General features: G+C 45.5%; 2 protein-coding genes across 16 annotated transcripts in view; both read right to left on the bottom strand.

The window, feature by feature from the left end:
* Positions 1 to 4089, bottom strand: part of LOC127007947 (protein scribble homolog) — a 95701-nt gene extending 91612 nt beyond the window's left edge. For all 14 annotated transcript variants that reach the window (XM_050879475.1, XM_050879481.1, XM_050879479.1 and 11 more), the window contains exon 1: positions 3776 to 4089. In XM_050879475.1, the coding sequence (XP_050735432.1) occupies positions 3776 to 3937 (162 nt within the window). In that variant the 5' untranslated portion in view covers positions 3938 to 4089. The remainder of the gene's footprint in view (positions 1 to 3775) is intronic.
* Positions 4090 to 5358: 1269 nt separating this feature from the next.
* On the bottom strand, positions 5359 to 17191 carry LOC127007949 (glycine--tRNA ligase-like). Of its 2 annotated transcripts, XM_050879490.1 has the most exons (18): positions 17054 to 17191; positions 16756 to 16932; positions 16178 to 16440; positions 15232 to 15318; positions 14879 to 15002; positions 14250 to 14425; positions 13611 to 13751; positions 13217 to 13331; positions 12999 to 13105; positions 12508 to 12633; positions 11606 to 11698; positions 10896 to 11162; positions 8823 to 9057; positions 8255 to 8438; positions 7533 to 7691; positions 7023 to 7144; positions 6430 to 6620; positions 5359 to 6160 (listed from the first exon to the last, which is right to left on the bottom strand). In XM_050879490.1, the coding sequence occupies exons 2-18, from the start codon at positions 16880 to 16882 to the stop codon at positions 6053 to 6055; spliced, it is 2625 nt and encodes an 874-aa protein (XP_050735447.1). In that variant the 5' UTR covers positions 16883 to 16932; positions 17054 to 17191; the 3' UTR covers positions 5359 to 6052. The 2 variants fall into 2 exon arrangements, with proteins under 2 accessions (XP_050735447.1, XP_050735448.1); XM_050879491.1 differs by lacking the exons at positions 10896 to 11162; positions 17054 to 17191.
* Positions 17192 to 18188: the final 997 nt, after the last annotated feature.

Below are 18188 nucleotides of genomic sequence, written 5' to 3'. Positions count from 1 at the left end.
CTGGGCATCTCAGGTACATAGCTTATAATGTCCATATTCCTCCCTCTCTACCTGATTCATCTGTTATAATAATAATAATAATAATAATAATAATAATAATAATAATAATATCTTTTGTAACCAATTATTTCCTAGAGGATGTGTAGTAGAGGGTGCAAGAGCTCGTTCCCAGTTTTTTAGGAATAACAGTTAAGTTGGGGACATAAACTAAAGCTGCTCATGGCCTTAGTGCTCATCTCTGTCACATTGTCAGGATATATCTCTGCTGAGGCATTGGTTAACAGTTCGCTGAGGGCTGCTTGGACCTCATCTTGGCTTAAAACTCTACCATTTACTTCTTCATCATTCTCAATGCACCCACTGACAAAAGTTTCAGGAGAGATTATAGTCTTCTTTCTCTCTCTTGGGGGTGCTGAACACTGTCATTGTGTGTCTGTGTAATTCACCACCACCACCACCATTGCCTGATCACGAGTTGGACTTGCAATCGCCAGCTGGTCTTTTGCTGGCAGATTCAGGAGTGGTTTTCTTTTAATCTTGCTTCTCTTCCTCATTAAAAAAAAAATTCTCTCTCTCTCTCTCTCTCTCTAGGTATTTGGTTCTTCTTTGGACACTCCTGACATCTACCCTCATCTCTCATTCCCCCTTTCCTTTCCTTTTCTTTTCCTCATAAAATTCTTCTCTCGTATATCTCTGGATACTCGGTTATTTCCCAGACATCCTGAATCACCAACATCTACCCTTTGAAGTGACCATTATTTTTACTCCTATATTAGTCACTCCAGGGTCACCAATCGTAGCGTGGCAATTCGAGACTAGCGGCCCACACTACTGATGAAGGAAAAGACGCCACACTGCAGCTACAGACAATATCGTAGGGACCAGTGAGGTGTCCTAGTGAAGATCAGGCAGGGCAAAAAGGGGAGCAGCAAGGGTAAAGGAGGAAGGTGGAAAGTAGGAAAAGTAAGAGGTAGGGAGAGAGAAAGAATAAAGTGAGGAAGGAGATGGGAAGTAAACAGAGGTAAAAGAGGGAAAGGGAGGAGGTCAAAAGGCAGCATGGGTAAAGGAGGGAAAGGGAAACCTGGGGAGAGTAAGGAAAGAACTATGACCAGCCTCACTTGCAACATTTTAAGAGGAGAATCTGAGCAGCAATTAACACAAAACAGATGGCACAATGGAAGTTAGGAAAAATCAACGTTCCCGCCGCGCAACAATTAATAACCCTGGAGTGCCTATGATAATAAAAACAGCAGCCACTACACCTCCCCTCCCTCCACCTCTCACAAAACACAAAGCAACAAATGAGAACTAGGACCCAGCAATGGTGAGATCAGAATACATGAGAGAGAAACAAGGTGGCAAGACAGAGTGTCTAGTGCAGATGTAGCTAACAGATGTGGAGTAGAGGACTTGGAAACAGTGCTCAGAAGGGAAAGACTCCGATGGTTTGGACATGTAAAGAGAGCAGGGGAGGATACAGTGCTGGGAGTTTTAGAGATTGAAGGTAGAAGGAAGGAGACCAGTTGGTAGACCTAGAAAAATGTGGAGAAGGTGTATACAGGAAGACTTGGCATTGATGGGATTGGATGAGCATCAGGCAGAAGACAGAGTAGAATGGAGGAGAGCCATAAAGTGTCCAACCGCTCAGGAAGAGTGAATACGGACATTAAACGAAATGATGATGATGATGATGAGAATACATGAGAGAATGAGAACCCAGGGAGCAGGAAGATAACAGGAAGGAAGTGAAAGGGTAAACAGGATGGGAGAGAGGGAGAGAGCTGCCATAGATGGACAGACAGACACAGCCGCATTATGTAGGGCAGGAGAGGCTAGGACCATGCATGCTCTGTTTTTCTGAACATTACCAAGTAACAGAAAGGAAGGGGTAGGAGAGGGAGAGGGAGAAGCCTAAGGAAGGGAGGAGGAAAGGAAAGGGAGAGGGAAAGAAGGGAGAATGAAAGGGAAGGGAGGAGTGAAGGAATGGGAGAAGGAAAAGGGAGGAGGAAAGGAGACAGGACAAAGATGGTGTAGGAAAGAGCAGGGCGAAGGAAAAGTAAGGTATCTGTTAAAGGGAAGGCAGGACAAGGGTGGCTTAGGCAGGGAGGGAGAAGGCAGAAGAAGGAAGCTGCAAAGGGAAACAAGAAGAGAAGGATAATAGATAGCTAGATAGAAAGAGCATATTTGGCAGGAATTCCTTAGTATATGCCTATTCTTTGCCTCTTAAATATAGACAGCTGACTGGATGAGGTTGAAACTGAGAAATGAGGAAGAGGAGCTAGCTAAAGTGTTCCTGATACAGTACTGGGAAAAAAGGGCACAAATGCTTGAATAAGTGTATGGAAAAACAATGAAAATAAGTGATTCAAGCAACAAACTGAAAATTATAGTGCGATAGTATATTACAGTGAGGAAAGTTAAGTAATATGGTACCACTGAAAAGCAAAATGTGTGAATAAACAGAAGAGAGGACTGAGAGGAGGACCTAAGAAGTGATACAAAGTGTTGCAGGTCAAAAGAAGATGAAGAGAGAGATAGGAAGTGGATGGGTTATGAAAAGTAAGGTAACAGGTGGCAGGAGTGAGGGAAAGGAGATCGACTGATGGGAGTATGAAATCACAGCACCACAACAACAGAGGGAAAAGGGAGCATAGTCATATTTCTGAAGACCGATAGATAAGCCGGCCTTTGAGGTGGAGCAAGTTGACTACAGGCCATGCTCGTAAAACCACGAGTTAGTTGTCTGGCAGAGTGGGCGTGATAGACTATGGATTCAAATTGATAGTTCTCTCTTTTAAACTTTCTATCTACTCTCCTTATGGGAACATCACACATTTAAGTCTGGAGAGGCCTTCCCATTTCAACACCACCCCTCCCTCTCTCTCTGGTGCACAGGTGATTGGGGTGATATGCATATTTTTAGCCCTAAGATATTTGTAATATCTGATTACTGGTATTCTATAAATATGAAGTAGCTCTACACCAAAAAAATATAAGGAAAATTAGATATGAAAAGGAAAACACTACAAGCCTTGAGTGTATGTGTAAGTATCCTGTTCTTATATGTGCTGCTAGGAGAAATGAGAGAGAGAGAGAGAGAGAGAGAGAGAGAGAGAGAGAGAGAGAGAGAGAGAGAGAGAGAGGTAATTCCTTCTCAGGTGAGGTCCATGCCCCTTGGGAGCTAGGCCTCCCAGGGGACGTGGGCCTCATCACGGTCCCGCCCTTGGCCCACACGGTACCCCGCGGCTGCCTGCCTTCGCCCCCACCGTCGGAACGGCTCTGTATAAGCCTTTTTCTAAACTAAATTAATTAAACTTCCTCATATGCGGGTTTTTTCGTCCAAGGAACCACACAAAAGATCAGAGACAAATTACTGCAACACATCATTTTAAGCATCGTTGTTCTAAGGAGGACCTGCCATGTATCCACCACCCTCCACAGTTTTCCGTCACCAAGGAAGATGACACCCGCGAAGGTCCGTCTCGGCGGACTAATCAACCTGTTCTCGCCACCACAAGCACTTCACGGCACATCCCACACGGCGCAGGGGCTACACGAGTCCTGAGCCTCGAAGGGCGGGGCGGGGCGGGCGGGTGTGAGGAAGGAAGGAAGGAAGGAAGGTGAGCAGCAGGGAGGCAGGGAGGCGGGTAAGCGGATACGAGGCTGGCAGGTGCAGGGCGGACAGGGCAAGGAAGGGTGGGCCAGGCGCCGCCACCCCTGCCTGCACCACCACAGCCTGGAAACAGTGTAGGGGCAGCAGGGAACGCTTGGGCACCTTGGGCAGCTCCCTGATGTGGTTGGCGTCCAGCAGCACCTCCTCCAGGCTGCGGGCGTAGCGCATAATGTCGTCCGGGACAGTGACCAGCGAGCAGTGGCGCTTGTCCACATACTCCACGTGCCTGTTGCAGCCCTTGAAGATGGGGATACACCGAAACATGGCTGCCGCACGCCCTAGGCACGGCACATCATCCGCACGACGCCCTCACTAGGCACGGCACAGCAAACACGGCCGCGGCGCAGACAAAGACGCGTCCCCCTCCCTCGGCCCCTCGCGAAGACTGAGGCTGACGTCACCGCCGCCGCCGCCGCCGCCACCGCTGCCAACGCGGGCGTGGCTCCGCGACCACCACCCAAAGTAGCGACTCAGGCCTCGGCTATATGGGAAGGCTTGGTGGCTTTGAGAACGGATTTTATAAATAAACTGTAGTTTATGCCTGCAGGAGGAGCATGCAGCATCACTTCACTATGACTAAAGAGATGCAGCAAAAAAACATAACTTCGCTACATTCACAGATTATTGTAGAATTTAAATTATTTTGCAGCTTGTTACTGAATATGCATGCACTTTACCAAGGATGACACATGGAAATGTATGTCTAGTTGTGATACAGAGGAGGAGAGTTAAGCTCTGAGGTCCTAACTCTTATTTCATCAAGTTTAGCAATAAATTCGTGAATAGTTTTAGCGTGAACCATCTCCTTGAAGACATTCCACATGTCTGGGCATCTAGTGGGAAAGTTATATTTCATGTTAAATTTCAGGCACCTAGCGTTTCTTCAGCACTTCTTCCCATGACCTCGTTTCTCTAGCGTTCCATACTCATGGGTTTCACTTTCCTTCACCGCCTGTACTCTGACCACCTGTGTAAAGCTTCCCTCCTCATGGGCTGCCAAACACAGCCTTCCTATCGTTCCCCATATGGCATGTCATGTTTTTCAAGCTTGACACCATTATTTCTGTTGCTCAGAATTTTTTATCTTTTTTTCTAGCACGTACACCACCGCTCCATCCTCATAACATATATTCATCCATGTAGTACCACAGTTATGCTCTTATAGGACTATTGAAAGTTTGCCTGTTTCATTCATATATTCGTTCATGTGGTCGTTGAGGGAGCTAGCTGTCCCTGTCACCTGAATGACTCGCTTACAACTTCACTTCGTCACTCTGTCCTGGGTAGCCTACAGGCCAACCAATGTAACTTTTTTTTTTCCAGCATGTATCAGAATGATATTGATATATGGCTCTGGGACATGGACTTTAATAAATGCTGCAAGTTTCCCGCTTCAAATATCATGGACGTGCTCCCCCAGGAACAAAAGTGCTAATTAAAGGTGCAGTTGGTTGTCGACTTACCAGCCATGAACCCTGACTGCGTGGTGTCTGCAATTTAAGAAGTTGACTTCAAATCTGCATGAGCAAGAGATGGGCTGCATGCACCCTGCCTGGCACAGAGCAGTGTAGCTGCAGTGGCCATTGCAGTCCTGTAAGTCCCCTTTCTCCTTCCAGATTCATGGCATGATGGAAATTGTTGCCCACTTCAAGTCAATTTGTATTGTGTGCAATTATAAACATGACAAAGAAAACTAAGTTTTATTGCTTCAACACCAACCACATTATAGTAAAGCTGTGCCAGAATACTACACTGACTTGTGCTTCTTTGCACAGTATAAAAGATCTAAAACCATGTGTGATGATGCTGTCGAGAGAAAAAAAGAGAAAAGAAAAATTGTACCAGCTTTTTAAATATATGAATTACACCTCTGAGCAGCACTCAGATAAAAGTTTTCAGGATACAATCATAATAATTCAATGTCTCTGCTTAATCTTGGTGCTTGCAGTTCTTGGTGGTTTCTTGAGAGGAGAAGATGTGCCGCTTGTCTCTCACTCCCCTCGCTAATGGCTTGTGTTACTTGGTGGTTTCTTGTGAGGTGAAGATGTGCCACTTGTCTCTCACTCCCCTCGCTAATGGCTTGTGTTACTTGGTGGTTTCTTGTGAGGTGAAGATGTGCCACTTGTCTCTTTCCCTATGCTATTTGTCCCTCTCCTTTCCCTGCTTTCTCTTGGTGGTTTCTGTGAGGTGAAGATGTGCCAATGGTCTCTCACTACCCTCCCTTGTGGCTTGTGTTACTTGGTGGTTTTCTGTGAAGTGAAGATGTGCCAATTGTATCTCACTAGTCACTACTCTTCATTGTGGCTTGTGTTAGTTGAAGGTTTCTTGTGAGGTGAAAATGTGCTGCTTTCCTCCTATTCCTTTTCCTTCCAGCAAGCGTTACTTGGTGGTTTCCTGTGAGGTAAAGATCGGCCACTTCTCAGTTACATCCTTCCATAATATCTTGCCGTCCGCCAGCTTCTTAATGGTGAGTGGAACCTCCTCAATCTGCAGGAAGGTAAGGGATAAATTGATTAGTAAGGAAGAGGATAAAATATTCTCTCTCTCTCTCTCTAAATCTGCCAAGAAAGAAATATCCCTCCCCCCTTTTTTCTCCCCTCTTTCTCTTTCTCTCCTCGATCCTTCCTTTCCTGATCTGTTCATACTTCATTTATATTTTGTTCATCTCTCTCTCTCTCTCTCTCTCTCTCTCTCTCTCTCTCTCTCTCTCTCTCTCTCTCTCACACACACTCTCTCAGCCCGACCCCAGCACTTACAGGCATGCGGACTTGCTGCATGGAGTCCCTTTCCCTGAGGGTAACAGTGTGGGGCGTCTTGTTCACCGTGTCAAAGTCAACTGTGATGCCAAAGGGAATGGCAATTTCATCCGTGCGGGCGTAGCGGCGACCGATGGACCCGGTGGAGTCGTCAATCCGAACAGACATATTCAGCTCCGTCAAGCCATCCGCTGTTAGGGGAAGGAAAAACAACTTGAAATCTTCATAGCTTTCCTTGTAAGAGGGGCCAAGGGTCAAGCACAAAAATAAAAAGTATAAAAAGCTTGAAAACTACTGCTCCTGCAAAGATTAAAAAGAAAGCCAAAGGGAGACCATTGATTCCAGAGTTTAAGAGTGAAATAGAAGGAGAAGATAAGATACAGTCAAGTATGCTACAAAGTGAGCCCCAACAGTCTTCTACTCAACATTTCAATTGATATGAAGAACCAAGAAATAAAATATATCTATGTGGGTTGGAGTCAGAGGTGCAAAAGTTTCCAAATTGGAGATTGATCCCTCTGACTTCATGACCCTGGGTAACAGCAGCACAAGGAAAGGAAGATGAAGGTGAGGGGAGAGGCAACAAGACTCACCAAGCTGTGTGGTGAAGGGAACAAACTCCTGCTTGCTGGACAGCGGCAGCACTGACACCTTGATGGGCGCCACCACCGACGGCAGCGAGAAGAACGTCCTCTTGTCGTCGTCCTCTCGCACTCTGCTCAACAAAAATAACAATGGCATGATAAGCTTTTACCTTCACTTTATTGTAGCGCAGCAAACCAATGAGGGAAGAGGCTTATACAGGGCAAGGAACAGACTTAAGGGTTAGGTTAAGTTCAGGATATCTTCAAACACTTGATAGCCAGCCCCTTATGGTATAAATCAACAAAGAATGACCTCACTTTGTTGTTTAGAAAGTCTCATTAGTAAGGAAGCATATATGAATTTTACTAATGAGACTTTCTATACAAGATGAGGTCACTTTTTTTATATATCCCATAAGGTGCTGGCTATCACGTTTCAGGATAACCTAAACTCAAGGGTGAGTGGGGAAGCCCTGGATGACGAGAAAATAAAACAAGGAAACATGATGTAGCCCTGACCTGAATGAGTGCTCCAAAAGGGAGTAGAAGACTCGGCCGATGCCAAAGGACGGTTCAATAACGCTGGGAATGACCTCCTCCACATGGACCTTCTTCAGCTCCTTCTTGAAGCTTGGCACCATCGCCCTCGTCAAGCAGAAGCCGTTGAGCTCAAACTCACTGTGGGAGAGAGTTGATAGTTAGCACAGGCACATACGGACGAGAGGGAAAAGTCACCTTGTATTTGGTGTACTCAGGGTTGCTTTTCCTTGCAACTTACATCTGGTTCTTCCTGAGTTGTGTGGTCTACGTTTACCAGTGCAAATGTCTCTGTCCCCTACACCCATTCTCCTTCAGCTGCCTCAGTTATACTATATGTTTGCTTACTTAATGCAGTTCAACCATCAGCCTACTCATGAACCAATGCTGAAGGCCATATTTTTTTAAGCATTTCGGGGGTCACACAGCCATATTTGACAAGGCTTTCGTAGTGTTTTTGGATAGTTTGAAGAGACTTTGGCACCATAAATGTAGAAACACTCGTGAGAACCCACATTTGACAAGGCTTTCATAGAGGTTTTGGATAGTTTGATGAGACCTCTGCACCATGAACGTGAAAACACTCATGAGAACCCGACTGATTTCCTTGGTGGCCTTAGAAAATGTTTGTTGTGAGAGACAAAAGCATCTGGTAATACTGTTTTGAGGATGCTGCCATCTCTCAGCCCCTTCCACACACTCACCCACTTTCACTGAGGGCTTTGTCCATCCTCTCTGCCTCCTCCTTGGTCAGGGCCTCCAGCGCCTCCATCACAACCTTGGCATCCTTTTTCAGGGCCTTGCCGAGCACACCCTTGTCAGGAACGGCCACCACTGTGTCTACCATCTTGGCCTCCTTCAGGGGTCTCTCCACACACATCCGAACACCTGCAACAAAATGACGTACCATAACAAATGAATAAATGAAGAAAAAAAAAAACTCATTCTTACTTCACATTTTTACATACTCATTACACATTCTTGAGCATTCTTATTTCAACCAAATAGAAAAACACATACCAAGGAATTCCTCGCAAATTACCTGTTTCCCTCCATCCATCTCATATCCTTCTCTTCCTGTTCTCCTCTCACAACTTCCCTCCTTTTCTTACTTCCTCTCCCTGCCTAACCTACCCTTGTCCTGTCTCCCCTTACTCAGCTCCCTTGTCCTAGACCCTCCCCCTGCCTAATCCACCCTCATCCTGTCTCCTCTTTCACAGTTGACACATATTCTTTGGATGATGCCATTTCTCCCACCCTCATCCTCCTCACCTGACCCCTTTGTGTGCTGCTGGAGGTCGTACGCGCTGCGGTCGGCACAGCCCACACACTCTATCCAGCCATAGGAGGTGAGGCACTCAGCGTCCCAGCAGTCACAGGCGTAATGGGCCATCTCGTTGCTGAGGTGCTGGCGGAAACGCAGCTTCTTGGGAGTGATGCCGATCCTGAGGAGGTACTGCTGGATGCGTGCCATGTAGTAGCCCAGGGTCTCATTAGCCACCAAGCCCTGGAACACCAAAATGAGTGAATGAGAGGGTGTGAAGGTGGATGCAACACCTCTAAAACCACAAGAACAATAATAATGAACCCCGCCAGAGATTGAATTTTTGCAGCTTCCTTCCTTCCATCCGACTATCCTTATTCAAATCTTCTTTCTTGCCATTGCCTTTATTCTTTCCTAAACCCATTCATATCTTCCATCACTAACCTGCCTCCTCATCCTCATCCTCTTTTTTCATACATTTACCCCTGGCAGTTTTTTATCTATTTTTGCCATGTAGTAGCCAAGGGTCTCGTTAGCCACCAAGCCCTGGAACACCAAAGTAAGTGAATGAGAGGGTGTGAAGGTGGATGCAATACCTCTAAAACAACCACAACAACAGTATTTACCCACCTGCCATCATCCCTCCTTCCTTCACCTTCCCCTATTCTATAACTCCTATTTATACTAATATTTCTACCTTTGCTGGCCACTATAATGATCAGCCTCCCACCTCCCTTGCCCATCCTTCCTTCAGCTTTCCCTATTCTATAACTCCTTTTTATACTCCTATTTCTATCCTTCCTGGGCCAACTTAATGATCGGTCTTTTCAGTGTGCCTGGAAGCTGAGTTAATAATCCATGCAACATGCTTCAGGAATGGTCAACTGAAACACAACACAACAAGAGGGCATCAAGCTCATTATACTATAGATATAAATGAGGAAGTAGGATCTTTAAAAGTAGTGATGGTAGCGACAGTGATACTGGCCAAAAAGTAACAGCAGTAGTGACAGTGGTACTTCCAACCAGTATGCTTGATGACCTTCTTCCCTTTCACTGAGGTAAGGTTTCCCACAAGACAAAACTGACACAAGTACATAACGTGAGGAGGGCAACACTGGGTGCGTGGTGAAGGTGACAAACACACAGCTGACTCTCACCATGGCCACACAGAGCTGCAGAAGTAAGGTCACAAATAGCATGAGACTGTGGACAATACAAGAGCTTGTGCTGTATAAACTCTGAATCAGTCCATGGGCTGTGCTGTTATATTATCATTCAGGCAGGTCAGTTCTTCATTAAATTTTGTTAATTTTTGCTCTGCACCATGCATTTAAGACCTGCTCGTCCCTATTAAAGGATATTTGGATGAATATTTTGTTGCTCGTGCTATTTGCCCTTGTCACTTTTGAGAGGTTACTGCACCCCTATGCAGTAGTGTCTGAAAACTTTGTATTAGCGAGCAGCAAAGCTTTGTACACTGAATTGTCATTAAATAAACAAACATTAGTAACCTCTGCATCTAGAGGTGACCATTACCAACAACCACACTTGCTAATTCTAACAACAAAGGCCAGGCATGTGAGGAGTGCTCTGCCATGCTGTTAAGCTGCTCTGTGCAATGCCTACAGCCTACAGCAGGGTCCCAAATAGCACAAGAGCTTGCTTGAAACATAAGCTTACCAATTTGAATTTGAGCTTTTTGGTTGTCACTCATGTAATTCTGTTTTCAACTGATTTAGCTCCTTTTGGTTTGCATTTAAAGGCATTTGAGATCTCGCCCTACTACACTTTCTAGTCAAATATTTGTAGCTTGCAGCAGCAGCAGCATATTTCAGGGGGGGTATTATGGGGATGAAACCACTCACTGAAATGTTACCTGGACTGGGATGTATTGTGCCTTCACTGCTCATCACTGTCCAAAGCATGCTGTCCTAACTTCCTCAGAGATAAATTTCTAGGTACAGTCCTGGCTTGCGCTCTTTGATCTCGCCCTATTCGGGACCCTGTGTAGTCCCAGCGTGTTCCCTTCCACACCACCACACACACCACAACACGAGCTACCGAGCACATCAAAGGACCTTCTGCCTTCCGCCTGTCAGCTCCTCCAGCGGAACTCTCTCTCCGGGAAAACTGATCCTCTCCTCCTTACTAAAGCTGGCTATGTGTCGGTACCAACGTGAGGCGTGTGGCAGGCTGGGCGGAGGGGGGCGCCTCAAGACCTCAAACACCACAGCGTCAGCCTGGGAGGGACTGTGGCCCAGCACAAAGCTCCGGTCACCCAGGTAATGGTCCAGGGCGCCAACCTCTGCCGGGGTGGAGAGGAGCCCCAGTGGACCGAGGCCAGACTACCAACAGAACGGACACATCATTAAACTCTGAATCTTCCTTGCTTGTCCCCTTGCCCCCCTCAACACTTCACACCTTCCTTTTATATCTGGCTGTCTGAGAAAAAAATAGGAGTGCAGGAGAGTGGCAGATGGTTTGATGGGAAGAAAGCAGCATGAGAGGTGGGAAGGTACGGTGTGAGAGGAACACACAATGGAAAAATGTGGCCAAAGAGAACTGTGGGCTCTTGTAGTGTAGCCAACCTCTTACAGAAAAGACCCCAAAGAGAGCGAGTCATCAGAACTAACTGTGGTATATTTTCATAGTGTTAGGGACAGCGAATGTTGCAAAAGGCCTAGGTATGTATGTCCTGCAGTGGATCAACAATGTCTGGTGACAGTGATTAAGATGATGGGATGAGTCACAGTCATTTGATGCAGCTTGGCACAGGCCGGAAACTCACCCCATGCACCGCCTCCCCAATGGTCATCCGCTTCGCTGACTCGCCATCCATCTGGGCACAGCCGGAGTACAGCATCATCTCTGTGTCAGCCACCTGGAGGATTGCATGTCAGTTAGTTTGCCAGTGTACCATATATATACATTGAGCCCTTAAGAATTACAATTCCACAATTGATGATTTTAAAAAGTAAGAAAGCTGGTCAAAGTTTGGCTCGTGTCTATATCCTGTTTGGTCCCTAATAATAATAATTCATTCATTCATTTCATCGACGCCTGCTCCTAGGAGCTCCCACCAGGGGATGGCCATGGCAGAAGAGCTTCCAACTTTCTCTATCCAGACACTCCCTCCTTGCCTGCTCAAAGTTTCTCAAAGATCTTTCCCCCCTCTCCCTAACGTACTCTTGCACCCTATCCCTCCATTTCACTGGAGGTCGTCCTCTAGCATTCCCTCCCTCTATTTCACTCACATACACCCTTCTGGTCATCTTACTCTCTTCCATTCGCTCCATGTGGCCAAACCACTGTAAAGTCTGTCGCTTCACTTCTTCCACCACTCCACACTTCCTCCCTTCACCCCTGTGACACATTCCAAAACGCTCGTACACACTTTCATTACTCATTCCATCCATTCTACTCACACCACAAGCACTCCTCAAATAACTCATTTCCACTGCCTGCACTCTAGACCTCTGACTTTCATTCCAGGCCCACATTTCACTTGCAAATGTGAGGGTTGGTACTATTATTGTATTTCTCAAGTCCCTCTTTACCTCTATGCTCATACTTCTGCCATTCATGATTCGTCCCAAAGACCCAACCACCCTTCTTCTTGCAATGCCCTTTCTCTTATATCTCTTATATCTATAATAATAATAATAACAATAATAACATCAACACACTCACTTGCGCAAACTTGGGATGGCTCTTATCCTGGGGGTCACAGAAGTGTTCAATCTCCGCCATAGTAAACTCCCGCACCCGCAGCAGGCCGGAGCGTGGAGAAATCTCATTGCGGTAAGCGTTGCCAACCTGTCGGGGTGAGCGTTGGCAGGGATATACAAGGCACCAGGTGTGCAGAGGGACACGCAAGAACTTGCAAGATTTATTACTATAGCACAATGTGAAGGACACAAAGACAAAGTTAATACACTAATAAATTTAAAATAAGTAAAAAAGAGGGTGCATCTACAAAGATAATAGATGCCACAGAGACTTGATTTAGTTCCAGAGGTGTACTGACACTCCCCTCTTTGAAGAGTTAAGCAATAAGGACAAAACTTGATAAAAAGAAATATGATTGTCAAGATCTTGGCCATGAAGGCAGTGTTACTTCACAGATTTTGTTTATGAATAAAATTGAGTTAGGGATCAAAGAGAGGTTCAGAGGTGCTCACCTGGGCACAGGCGAAGGGCAGCTTGCCTTGGTTGTACTCCAGCAGCCTCTTGAAGTTGACAAAGATGCCCTGAGCTGTCTCTGGCCTCAGGAAACCCTTCAAGGCACCTAAACAATGGTGACAAACACACAATAATGCAATATACAATAACTACTTAATATAATATACACACTACAGTTAGGTACATACACCCCACTGCCCCCAACAGTGTCACCCACCTGAGGGTCCAATGGAGATGGGGAACATAAGGTTGAATTCCATGGCGTCGGTGAGGTCGTTGCCCGTCAGCGGAGATTTCATGTCATGCTTCCTCATGAGGGCATTCATCTCCTCCTGCAGCACAGACAGAGGATGTATGAGGGGCTTGTGCCCACTATCCAGTCCTGCCTACTTACAGGAGCTTTATTTTTAGTTAGGGAAAGGCCACAGACTGTACAAATGATAAAAAAATCTCCACAACACAGTTTCCATAAAGCAAGACAAAAAGAAATATCTATTTCAGTTCCGGAGGTTTCCTGACACTCCTCTCCTGAACAGGTTTAAGAATCATATGATGGAGGAACTGACCCCACCTTATCTGTACCTTTAGGGAGTCCTCAGTCAGGCACATACCATATTCATGCCATCTAGGCGAGCCAGCGTGAGAGAGAGCGCATCCTTCTCCTCCTGGGGTGTCTTTTTGTTGGCCATCTCCTTCTCAAAGTGCTGCTTGATCAGGTGGTCCAGCCGGAAACACTCGCCGCTCTTCACGTCCTGCAAGGATGACGGAATTAAGGACGACATGGAAAAGGAAAAAATGATGTGAGCAAAGCAAACTGAAGAGAGAAATGGCTATAAAAATATCATGTGCCTACATGATATGAGGCATCAGGAGGAGGGTAAGGGACATAGCCATTTCTTATAGTGTGCATGGATTGACTGGACACAATAACATACAAGACTCCACTAAGAGAAATGTCACTGAAATTAAGAAGAGTGGTATAGACTGACTGAACACAATTACTTGTAAGTCTCCAATAAGAAAGGCAGTAGAGGTTATGGGTACTTCTATGGGCAGTTTTATGAGCCTAGCAATGGTTTGATGATGCTTCTGCACCAGGACTGTAAAAGACACCCTTGAGAATCTGACTAATATCCTTTGTGGCCTTTGGAAATATTTGCTGTGAGCCAAAAGCATCTGAGAATACAGGTCCTGGACTGACTCAAAACAAGTGGGTGCTAATAAGAGCATGGCCAAGCACCACCACACACCTTCACCATGTAGTCAGCAAACTTGTCCACGTGCCCCGAGGCCTTCAGCACTGGCTCGGGCGTCAGGATGGAGCAGTTCACCTTCAACATGCGCTCCTGGATGACAAAATGCTTGTGCCACTCTGCCAGGAGGTTGTCCACGAGGTCACAGCCCATTGGTCCGTAGTCATACTGGCCTGCACAAAGAAGGGTTCATATGTATATTTGCAACACAATAATGGAGAAAAAGGAAAGCACATATATTCATAGCTAGTCCTCGAGTTATGAGATCTTTTTCTTTATAGCAAGGGAGGCAGCTCAAGGGCAAAAAACAAATACAGCAACAAGAAAGCCTGATAGTGCTGTTCCAATGAAAGAAAAGAGAATGAATAAGCAACTTACAACCATTTGGACTTTTGACTAGGCCAATATTAATAGCAATACTTGGTTAAATAATGAGTTGACATTTCTAATATCCTGCCATGGGTAGAGCAGCTGTTTACACAGCATTTTCATCTCTCCTATCCACAGTTCACCTAGCATTTGAATCAAGTCGGTGAGTCGATTAGTGTGTTATGCTTCACAGAACCAAAATGACTAGTCCAATATCCGCTAACTTCATGCAGGCAACAGCCAGGCCTCACACTCACCTGTAACACCTCCATAGATGGCAAATGAGTTGTCAAAGAAGAAGCGGCGCTTGACGAGGTCATTCATTTTGGCACGGTCAAAAGTGTCAGGCGGACTCAGCTTCAGAATTGTGTCCTCCAACTCCTGACAAAAATTGGATAACATTACCACCAACCTTCCCTTCATACATTTAGTTTAGGTTACTAATACACTGCAGCCAAGGTAACATCTAGTTAAGAATGTTATTTGGTCAGGGTTGATTAGTTATAAAAAAACTATCATAGCTTGAAACTGCAAATTTTTAAGGTTGGGCAGACTCATGAAATACAGACAACTTTTTTACTACAGTTTCTGACTCTTTAGTCCCGGTTACCTTTTTGCGGCTCTTGAGTTCCTGAACCTCCTTCTTGACGTCCATCTCAGGTGCCCCATCAGCCTTCAGCTTCCGGACAAGGTCACCCTGCAAAGGGGAAACCCTGTCATTATCATGATTCATTGAGTATCTTTATTTATTTGTTTTGAGCCTGCGGGGGAATATACCCACTACCTGAGGACACAGCGAAGATGTGTCATCCAGGTTACCACAGTGTAGCTTCCCCAGGTACACATTTCTGCCCTCAAAAGGCAGAACGCATTAACTCCAAAAATGCCATTTTTGAGATTTTCATATCAATGGAATCTACACATTCAGTGAAATTTAATGCCATAAAACAACACTACAAAGATCAATTTATATGTCGAACAAATTACAGTGTGCAGATGGAATTAGCAAAAGAGCAATGACTAATCAAATCTTTATTATCAATTTTCTCAAAACCAAAATTTTGGAGTTAATGCGTTCTGCCTTTTGAGGGCAGAATTTTATTGACCAGCCCAATGGGGAGGATGAACAGCTGGGTGGGCTGTGCCTGACAGCCCAAGTTGGGATTTGAACCCAGGTCTGCGGATTTGTGGCTAAGCATACTAACCACTGTGCCATGGAGGTGCAAAGTGATTCTCCCTAGTTACCGTAGTGATCATCAGTGATACCTTAACACGATCAATCAAAACTATAAAAAAATATGGTCAACTACCAGAGTGAGTTGGGTGTAATTTTGGATAAATACCTAGATATCTGGGGCCTTTCAAATGTGGGCCCGATTTAAATATGTAATATGTGAAGAAAATGTCAATGACTAAACCTTATTACTATGTCATGACCAATAAATCTGGTTAGGTGAAGTGGTTATGTTACATAAAAACAATCGAGGACCATGATAAAGTGCATCAAGTACACCATGGTCGTGACAAACTCTAAACTGTCTCCCTGGGTGACCCACCTGTTCCTTGCACCTGGCCCTGAGCGGCGCCAGCTGCTGCTCCACCTCCGGGTCCATGGTTAGTGTGGCGGCGTGCAACCTGACCTTCCGTTTGGAGGCGTGCTTCTTCTTGCCCCAGCTGTCACCGGTGCTGTAGCCTCGGCCTGCACCACGTCCTAACAGGCTCGGGGGATCAGCGGGTGGCGGGCAGATCCACGCAGGACCACCGGCGACTCCACGAGCACAGACTTGTTTTAGCTTTCTATTCTGGCCCCTCCACTCCGCTGCGGGGAAGGAGACATTGAGGACCTTCACAATACTGACCAAAACCCCAAAATAAAATAAAGAAACCCATATACTACCATGAAACAGGAAGCTATTGGAAATTCTAACTCCTGCAGGAGGACAAACTGGCCGCTGCTACGACCCTGCCAAGCCACTAAAATTTCAACCTACCTTTCCGGCATCCATATTTCACTCCAAAACTCCAAGACGTGAAAAATAAACCCATATACTCATTTAAAACAAGAAGATAGAGGAAATTCTAACTCCTGGAGGTGGACGAACTTGCCTATTTAACGGGAAGAAAACACGTATACCTATATGGCTTCCAGCAGGTGACAGGTATCCTCGCACGCTTCCACCTGTGTGCCTCGCGTGGCCACACACTCGAGGGAAAGCACTCACGCTGCACAGTTGCCGGAGGGTGCAGAAAGCGGCCAACATTCAGTCACGCTGCACCGTGCACGTCACCTCCACCGGGCACTGTTGCCAAACTGGGGGCGAGTGTTTTCATTTTTAGCGTTTATCGGGATGCTGCGAGGCCCTCACAACATCCCATTTACACATAGGTAGAAAATAGATAGAGAAATGATTTAATAGAGGTAAATAACTAACAATGTGGATGGCTGATCGACTGTATGCTGGTCTTGATCTTGATGTCAAAGGTGGCTTGACATTTCTCCCCGCCAGCCTTTGTATCGGCAGCTCCGGTGAAAGAATAACAAAACACAGAAAATCGGTGTTCAGCGTAAAATGTAAGAAGCGATACAAAGCGTTACAGGTCAAAAGAAGGAGAAGAAGAAGAAGCTACTCGGGTATTAATTAGTGTTTGTACTCAAAGACAAACTGTGTGAGATAAACATTCAGCGAGTTGGAAATAATCCTTGGATATTTGTGATACTATAACGAAAATATTAAACATGAAAACTGAACCAATGGATACTTATGATATTCACTCACTAGGATGTTTGAGAATAAGTGTGCCGAGGATTATTATCGAGGCTAACATGGCCACATCCTCTTGTAAACCCAGCCAAAACCACCAGCCAAACCTCTTGTGAACCCAGCCATTAAAACCTCTTGTAAACCCAGCCATTAAAACCTCTTGTAAACCCAGCCATTAAAACCTCTTGTAAACCCAGCCATTAAAACCTCTCTTGAACCCAGCCATTAAAACCTCTTGTAAACCCAGCCATTAAAACCTCTTGCAACCCCAGCCATTAAAACCTCTTGTAAACCCAGCCATTAAAACCTCTCCTGAACCCAGCCATTAAAACCTCTTGTAAACCCAGCCATTAAAACCTCTTGTAACCCCAGCCATTAAAACCTCTTGTAAACCCAGTCATTAAAACCTCTTGTAAACCCAGCCATTAAAACCTCTTGTAAACCCAGCCATTAAAACCTCTTGTAAACCCAGTCATTAAAACCTCTTGTAAACCCAGTCATTAAAACCTCTTGTAAACCCAGTCATTAAAACCTCTTGTAAACCCAGTCATTAAAACCTCTTGTAAACCCAGCCATTAAAACTTCTTGTAAACCCAGTCATTAAAACCTCTTGTAAACCCAGCCATTAAAACTTCTTGTAAACCCAGTCATTAAAACCTCTTGTAAACCCAGTCATTAAAACCTCTTTTAAACCCAGCCATTAAAACCTCTTGTAAACCCAGCCATTAAAACCTTACCTTATCGCTTGTGAGAGTCTTCCCCTGCATAGGAACAGCCGCGTCATCCAGGGGTAGACCAGGGAATC

Source organism: Eriocheir sinensis, chromosome 36, assembly GCF_024679095.1.
Source record: "Eriocheir sinensis breed Jianghai 21 chromosome 36, ASM2467909v1, whole genome shotgun sequence".
NCBI lineage: Eukaryota > Metazoa > Arthropoda > Malacostraca > Decapoda > Varunidae > Eriocheir > Eriocheir sinensis.
Note: the sequence above shows the minus strand (reverse complement) of the source record. Positions and strands in the feature narration are given on the sequence as shown.

Excerpts from the sequence above, each read along its gene's own strand:
- LOC127007949 (XM_050879490.1), bottom strand. The coding sequence starts at position 16,882 with ATGTTGGCCGCTTTCTGCACCCTCCGGCAACTGTGCAGCGTGAGTGCT. Across the intron at positions 9,058-10,895 it reads TGACAGGCGGAAGGCAGAAG|GGCTTGGTGGCTAATGAGAC; the intron begins GTCCTTTGATGT and ends TTGGTGTTCCAG. Across the intron at positions 6,621-7,022 it reads TCCCTTCACCACACAGCTTG|CGGATGGCTTGACGGAGCTG; the intron begins GTGAGTCTTGTT and ends TTCCCCTAACAG.